At 41.4% G+C, this 7,500-nt stretch overlaps 2 protein-coding genes across 2 annotated transcripts in view; one reads left to right on the plus strand and one right to left on the minus strand.

Annotated features, from left to right (window-relative positions):
* Positions 1–6,355, minus strand: part of chtf18 (CTF18, chromosome transmission fidelity factor 18 homolog (S. cerevisiae)) — a 12,359-nt gene extending 6,004 nt beyond the window's left edge. The window contains exons 1-8 of the mRNA XM_047802780.1: positions 6,127–6,355; positions 2,714–2,824; positions 2,357–2,474; positions 1,965–2,187; positions 1,055–1,147; positions 931–983; positions 659–803; positions 97–303 (exon numbers count right to left, since the gene is read on the minus strand). Of these exons, the coding sequence (XP_047658736.1) occupies positions 97–303; positions 659–803; positions 931–983; positions 1,055–1,147; positions 1,965–2,187; positions 2,357–2,474; positions 2,714–2,824; positions 6,127–6,217 (1,041 nt within the window). The 5' untranslated portion in view covers positions 6,218–6,355. The remainder of the gene's footprint in view (positions 1–96; positions 304–658; positions 804–930; positions 984–1,054; positions 1,148–1,964; positions 2,188–2,356; positions 2,475–2,713; positions 2,825–6,126) is intronic.
* Positions 6,356–7,314: 959 nt separating this feature from the next.
* The window catches only part of ern2 (endoplasmic reticulum to nucleus signaling 2), a 16,836-nt gene continuing 16,650 nt past the window's right edge, over positions 7,315–7,500 (plus strand). Inside the window, exon 1 of the mRNA XM_027142910.2 lies at positions 7,315–7,500. This exon is cut by the window's right edge and continues 93 nt beyond it. The gene's annotated coding sequence lies outside the window, so the exon portion shown is untranslated.

Below are 7,500 nucleotides of genomic sequence, written 5' to 3' on the forward strand. Positions count from 1 at the left end.
CAGACACAGACACAGACACACACACAGTTAGATGTTTGAGTTACATTTGATGTGTATATTTTGCCTGTGAGGTTTGGAGCCATGTGAAGGTCAGACCTTAAGTTTGGGCCGTTTGTACTGGTCCAGCTCGGCCTCCAGGATCTCCTCAGTGATCTGACTTTTGGTTTTAAAGCGCTGGTTCTGGTTCTGAGAGCTGCTGCTGTTCAGTCTGGACTCAGCTGTGGGAGGGCGAGACTTTCTCTCTCTTCCAAAAACCACAGAGTCCCAAAGTTTCAGCCATTTCAACAGACACCGATTAGTGAACTGAACACACACACACACACACACGCACACACACGCGCACACACAAATAATGTTTCATTTATAAATTAATTATTATTTACATTTTATAGATAAAGGTTCGGTTTTAATTTATGTCTGAATTTTATAATATAAACTTTAATCATATGATAATAACAACATGAGGATCCGGTGTAATAATATCAAAATAAAAGCGTTTGTGAAAATAAAAAATGTGAAAGAAAAAAAATCATAAAATTAAAGAACAAAGAAACTGAAAAAGTGTTTAAAAGTGAAACAGAAAGGAATGAATTTGTGGAAAATATTACCCAAATGGGATTAACTAGGCAGTGTGTGTGTGTGTGTGTGTGTTAGTTACATCATCACTCAGGAGCTCCATGTAATGCTGAGGAGAGAAGCGATCCACCCACAAGCGAGAGGTGGAGCTTTCATCAGGTGTGCACATGGTTTCATCCTCGGTGTCTTTCGTCACTTCATCCACAAGAGTTTCAGGATCTATACGACTGAACACACACACACACACACACACACACACACACACACACACACACACACACACACACACACACAAATAAATACAAAATCCCACTCATTCAGTCACTCGTGTTAAATGAGTAAAGGTGAGCGTACGTGTTGAGGAGCTCTGTTAATCTCTGGGATTCTTCCACCAGCTGACGATGACGCTGCAGAACAACAACAACATCAGATTCATGCCACTGTGTGTGTGTGTGTGTGTGTGTGTGTGTGTACTTACTTTTTCTGACACTTGCTCTTTGAGAACCTCAATAGGAACAGCCAGCAGTCCCAGTGCATTCTGTGAATTTCTGAAAAACCTAGGATCCGGTGTCTGGAGACAAAGAACCTTATTTATTACACTGTGTGTGTGTGAGAGAGAGTGTGTTTGTGTGTGTGTGTGTGAGTGTGTGTGTGTGTGAGGGAGAGTGTTTGTGTGTGAACATGTATGTGTGTTAGCGGGTGTGTGCGAGCAGGTGTGTATGTGTGTGTGTGTGTGAGCGAGTGTGTGTGAGCAAGTGTGTGTGAGCGGGTGTGTGAGCAGGTGTGTATGTGTGTGTGAGCGGGTGTGTGAGCGGGTGTGTGTGTGTGAACGGGTGTGTGTGAGCGGGTGTGTGAGCGGGTGTGTGAGTGGGTGTGAGCGTGTGTGTGTGAGCGTGTGTGTGTGAGCGTGTGTGTGTGAGCATGTGTGTGTGAGCGGGTGTGTATGTGTGTGTGAGCGGGTGTGTGTGAGAGTGTGTGTGTGAGCGGGTGTGTATGTGTGTGTGAGTGGGTGTGTGTGAGCGAGTTGTGTGAGCGGGTGTCTATGTGTGTGAGCGGGTGTGTGTGAGCGAGTGTGTGTGAGCGGGTATGTATGTGTGTGTGAGCAGGTGTGTGTGAGCGGGTGTGTGTGAGCGGGTGTGTATATGTGTTTGAGCAGGTGTGTGTGAGCGAGTGTGTGTGTGTGTGTGAGCGTATGCTAATAAATAAATAAATAAATAAATAAATAAATAAATAAATAAATAAATAGACAAACCTTTTTAAATAAAGTTTTACGTCTAAAAGACAAATTTAAAAAGAAAGGAATGAAGTAAAGAAATGATTTTAAAGACTATTTGATGTTTAAATGTTCAGTGTGTGTGTAGTGTTAGTGTGTGTGTGTTAATGAGCACCTGCTCGTCCTCCTCCTGGGTCTTACACAGATACACTCGGTTGCCCACACAGTCGGTGACGGTGATGAAGTCTCCGCTGGCTGGTGGACGTTTCAGTGCGTAGCGTCGAGCTGTGGCTCTTTGTGGAGACTCCTGCAGCACTGCAAGTCCGCTGATGTCCAACACACCGACCGGGCCGCTGGCTATGGCTCTGTCAGGGGAGAGAGATAGAGAAAACCCCGACCTGAGAGAGACAGAGAGAGGGAGGGAGAGAGAGAGAGAGAGAGAGAGAATTACAGTACAGAACAACAACAGAACTTCAACAGAACTTCTCTATTTATTAAAAGGTGCCAATAATTCTGGATTTCATCATAACCCTTGTTAATGTTTAGTATAAAGTTTTGATGAGTTACCTCGTCCTCTCTGACCTCTGATACCCCTCAGGTGAGGATGGAGGTGTGATCTCATCCCGTGTCGCTTCAAAACGGAGTTTTTTGGCCACGTCTTGTTTCCGCTTCTTGGCTTTCGGTGCTGTAAAGAACTTGTTTTAAACTCTCATACGAATAAAATCCAATAGCAAGATCACCTGACTATATTCTCACTACAAGGTTATGGTTTCTATAGTAACAGCTTGTTCACAGGGACGTGTACGTCAGACAATGAAGGTGATGCTTTAGGAAGGAGTCTCCAGTGTCAGAGGACCTTCAGGACGGAGGATCTACAGAGCAGTAATCACCAATCTGTTAATGATGAGTTAGTAAGTGACTCACTCAGTGCCTCGTCCTCCTCACGCTCAGCCGTGTCAGCCGAGGTCAGAGCTTCCTCAAACGTCTGTTTCTTCTGTCTGAACTCTGACACCTTCACATTACGATGAGATTCATCTGTCAACACAGAAGGACATGCAACGAATTCACATGATCTGATGTTAAAATGTGTATCAAATCTTTCAAGATGGTATTGTTAATATTTTTGTCCCACTACTAATCAGCACCCTCCACATAAACAACATAAACAGTATATATATATAACTGTATAACTGTAAATGTATAACATATAATTGTATAAATTCTCTTTTATCTTTAACAGGGCTGCCAACTCTCACGCATTCAGCATGAGACTCACGCAATTGACCCAAATCTCACGCCACACCCCCATACTCTCACGCCACACCCCCATACTCTCACGCCACACCCCCATACTCTCACGCCACACCCCCATACTCTCACGCCACACCCCCATACTCTCACGCCACACCCCCATTCTCTCACGCCACACCCCCATACTCTCACGCCACACCCCCATACTCTCACGCCACACCCCCATACTCTCAAGCCACACCCCCATACTCTCACGCCACACCCCCATACTCTCACGCCACACCCCCATATTCTCACGCCACACCACCATATTCTCACGTCACACCCCCATATTCTCACGTCACACCCCCATATTCTCAATTGTGAACGCAGGCAGGTCAGTGAGTTACAGGGCGCTCCGTGTCTCCGCCCAGTTTAGGCTAATAACTAATAGGCCGATGCTGTTATATAGTTTATATAGAATTAAGTTAGCATTAGCAAAGTTGTTTGTTTTGTAGCAGCACTGAGCAGTTTTTTCCACACCAACCACACCCCTCCATAAGCCCCTCCCCCATAACCAAAGCTCCGTCCCCAAAAATCTCACTCTATATCAGGGGCGTCAAACTCATATTTGTATTATATTTGGCCCGTGAGATCATATAAGATTTGCATTACAGCTGACTAGCCGCATGCTCCGTAATACTACATATCCCAGAATGCCTTGCCACTGTATTGACGCGTAGTCACGAACAGCAAGCGCCCCTCATTCTCTGTTGACAGTCGTTAACAACCCTGTTACAGTCACATGGGGCAAGTTAGTTCAATCTCCACAAAAATGTCCAAACGACAGATGGACAATAGGAGCTTACAGGACAGGAGTATATAAAGGACAGTATATAAAGGACAGACCTGTTTGTCTTGTGTGCTAACGGAGCTAACGTGTCTGTAACGACAGTATAGAACATAAGAAGACACTATGACACGAAGCATTATGAGAAGTATAAGGACCTGGATGTAAAGCAGAAGCTCCAGAAGGTGGAGGAGATGAAAAAAAGTCTGGTTTCCCGTTGTGTCTTTTATTTCTAATTTAATTTCTTATGTGTTTGTAATAACGAGCTCTGCTTGTTCCAGATCCTGTGTTTAAGTAAAACTAAAGTTTGTTTCCACATGAAAAAGATTGAACATTACAAATCAGTTGTAGTTAGTTTTACAATAAATATTCAGTTTGGCCCGTGACTTTATCTCAGCTTTATATTTTGGCCCGTGACTTTATCTCAGCTTTATATTTTGGCCTGTGAATTTATCTCAACTTTATATTTTGGCCCGTGACTTTATCTCAGCTTTATATTTTGGCCCGTGACTTTATCTCAGTTTTATATTTTGGCCCGTGACTTTATCTCAGCTTTATATTTTGGCCCGTGACTTTATCTCAGTTTTATATTTTGGCCCGTGACTTTATCTCAGCTTTATATTTTGGCCCTTGACTTTATCTCAGCTTTATATTTTGGCCTGTGACTTTATCTCAGTTTTATATTTTGGCCCGTGACTTTATCTCAGTTTTATATTTTGGCCCGTGACTTTATCTCAGTTTTATATTTTGGCCCGTGACTTTATCTCAGCTTTATATTTTGGCCCGTGACTTTATCTCAGTTTTATATTTTGGCCCGTGACTTTATCTCAGCTTTATATTTTGGCCCTTGACTTTATCTCAGCTTTATATTTTGGCCCGTGACTTTATCTCAGTTTTATATTTTGGCCCGTGACTTTATCTCAGCTTTATATTTTGGCCCGTGACTTTATCTCAGTTTCATATTTTGGCCCGTGACTTTATCTCAGTTTCATATTTTGGCTGTGACTTTATCTCAGTTTTATATTTTGGCCCGTGACTTTATCTCAGCTTTATATTTTGACCCGTGACTTTATCTCAGATTTATATTTTGGCCCGTGACTTTATCTCAGATCTATATTTTGGCCCGTGACTTTATCTCAGTTTTATATTTTGGCCCACTGTGAGTTTATCTCAGCTTTATATTTTGGCCCGTGACTTTATCTCAGCTTTATATTTTGGCCCGTGACTTTATCTCAGCTTTATATTTTGGCCCGTGACTTTATCTCAGCTTTATATTTTGGCCCGTGACTTTATCTCAGCTTTATATTTTGGCCCGTGACTTTATCTCAGCTTTATATTTTGGCCTGTGACTTTATCTCAGCTTTATATTTTGGCCCGTGACTTTATCTCAGCTTTATATTTTGGCCCGTGACTTTATCTCAGTTTTATATTTTGGCCCGTGACTTTATCTCAGCTTTATATTTTGGCCCGTGACTTTATCTCAGCTTTATATTTTGGCTGTGACTTTATCTCAGCTTTATATTTTGGCTGTGACTTTATCTCAGCTTTATATTTTGGCCCGTGACTTTATCTCAGCTTTATATTTTGGCTGTGACTTTATCTCAGCTTTATATTTTGGCCCGTGACTTTATCTCAGCTTTATATTTTGGCTGTGACTTTATCTCAGCTTTATATTTTGGCCCGTGACTTTATCTCAGCTTTATATTTTGGCTGTGACTTTATCTCAGCTTTATATTTTGGCTGTGACTTTATCTCAGCTTTATATTTTGGCCCGTGACTTTATCTCAGCTTTATATTTTGGCTGTGACTTTATCTCAGCTTTATATTTTGGCCCGTGACTTTATCTCAGCTTTATATTTTGGCTGTGACTTTATCTCAGCTTTATATTTTGGCCCGTGACTTTATCTCAGCTTTATATTTTGGCCGTGACTTTATCTCAGCTTTATATTTTGGCCCACTGTGAGTTTATCTCAGCTTTATATTGTGGCCCACTGTGAGTTTATCTCAGTTTTATATTTTGGCCCGTGACCTTATCTCAGTTTTATATTTTGGCCGTGACTTTATCTCAGCTTTATATTTTGGCCGTGACTTTATCTCAGCTTTATATTTTGGCCGTGACTTTATCTCAGCTTTATATTTTGGCCCGTGACTTTATCTCAGATTTATATTTTGGCCCACTGTGAGTTTGAGTTTGACTCCCTGTGTTAAGCTGAACTCAATAGTTGTCAGCCCTGTCTCTAAAGATAAAATCACTTACGTTCCAGTTCAGCCATCACCTCCAGTTCGTCTGCAAACTGTTGTTCATAATCATCCTCAACCCCGTACATGACGTCATACTCATCGTCCATCCCGAGCTTTAAGTTAAAACAGTTTACAGTCAAATACAGGACGCTTCCAGCTGAGGTTTTCGCGCAAAATGTTTGTGTTTGTATTCACATCCGGGTCATTCAGGAAACTTTTTCCGGACGCTACGTCCCACCTGCTGTGCTCTGATTGGTTGGTTTCTCGGCGTTTGCTGTCCAATGATTCTTATATTTCTGTTACCAATCATAAAACAGGGCTCGTATATCCGTAGCCAATCATAGGGCAAATATTATGAATATTAAATAAGCCTGATCACAGAAACGATGCGATTGGCTGCTGTGGGCGCGAGACCTCCATAGACATACAGATAGCTGCTAATGTCAATGGAACCGCCATGTTAGAGAGGGCAAGATTTCACACCATTAGATAATCTACAAGATTTCACACTTTTAATCTGTCTGTTTCTTTCTTTAAGTGTTTGGAGGAAAGAATCATGTCTGATATTTTAATACTTTAATGTTTAAAGTATTAAAATAAAGTAATGAATATTAATTAATAATAAAGTATTAATGTTTAATGTTTAGATGCCCTGTGATCATGTTTAGATGCCCAGTGATCATGTTTAGATGCCCAGTGGTCACGTTTAATTTGTCCACCCATGAGGTAAATAAGATATAACATTATCATATATTTTATATAATAAAAGACCACAAACTGCTTTTTTGTCTAAATAACAGCTGATAAAACGAATGTTTATAGCTGCTATAAGTTATACATTTAACCTGGAGGTTATAACTGGATTAACGTTGTCACGTGTCAGGCACCTTTTGCTGTTATTACACAGATAAAACAATTGGGGTCGTGCTGTAATAGGAAAACAATCAGTAACTCTAATCTACATTAAACCACCACATCGTTGATTAATGTTCTAGAACAGCACGTATACACGTCTTATACACGTCTTATACACGTCTTATACACGTCTCTGTCCAGTGACGAGCTGTAAAAAGAACAAACTGAGCTAAACACAATGCGACGTTATTATTGTTCCACGTGTTTCAAAGTGACGTCTGGTTACTTCCAAACTCCGCCCCTCTGCCTCTCCGATTGGCTGCTTGTACTGTCACTCAAACTCAGCACCATTTGTCTTTATGATTTGGTCTAAAGGCGGAAATGTGTGTTATTTATGTGTTAACATGGAGTCTGCTTTCACTCTCACTCTCACGGTTACCTTCTAACAGTAACTTCTGGAATGTCACTGACGGTCGGACATGAAAAACAAGTTGACTTTTCGACTTTAGCTCCCGTTTTAAGTTGTGCGCGCGAC

Source organism: Tachysurus fulvidraco, chromosome 18, assembly GCF_022655615.1.
Source record: "Tachysurus fulvidraco isolate hzauxx_2018 chromosome 18, HZAU_PFXX_2.0, whole genome shotgun sequence".
NCBI lineage: Eukaryota > Metazoa > Chordata > Actinopteri > Siluriformes > Bagridae > Tachysurus > Tachysurus fulvidraco.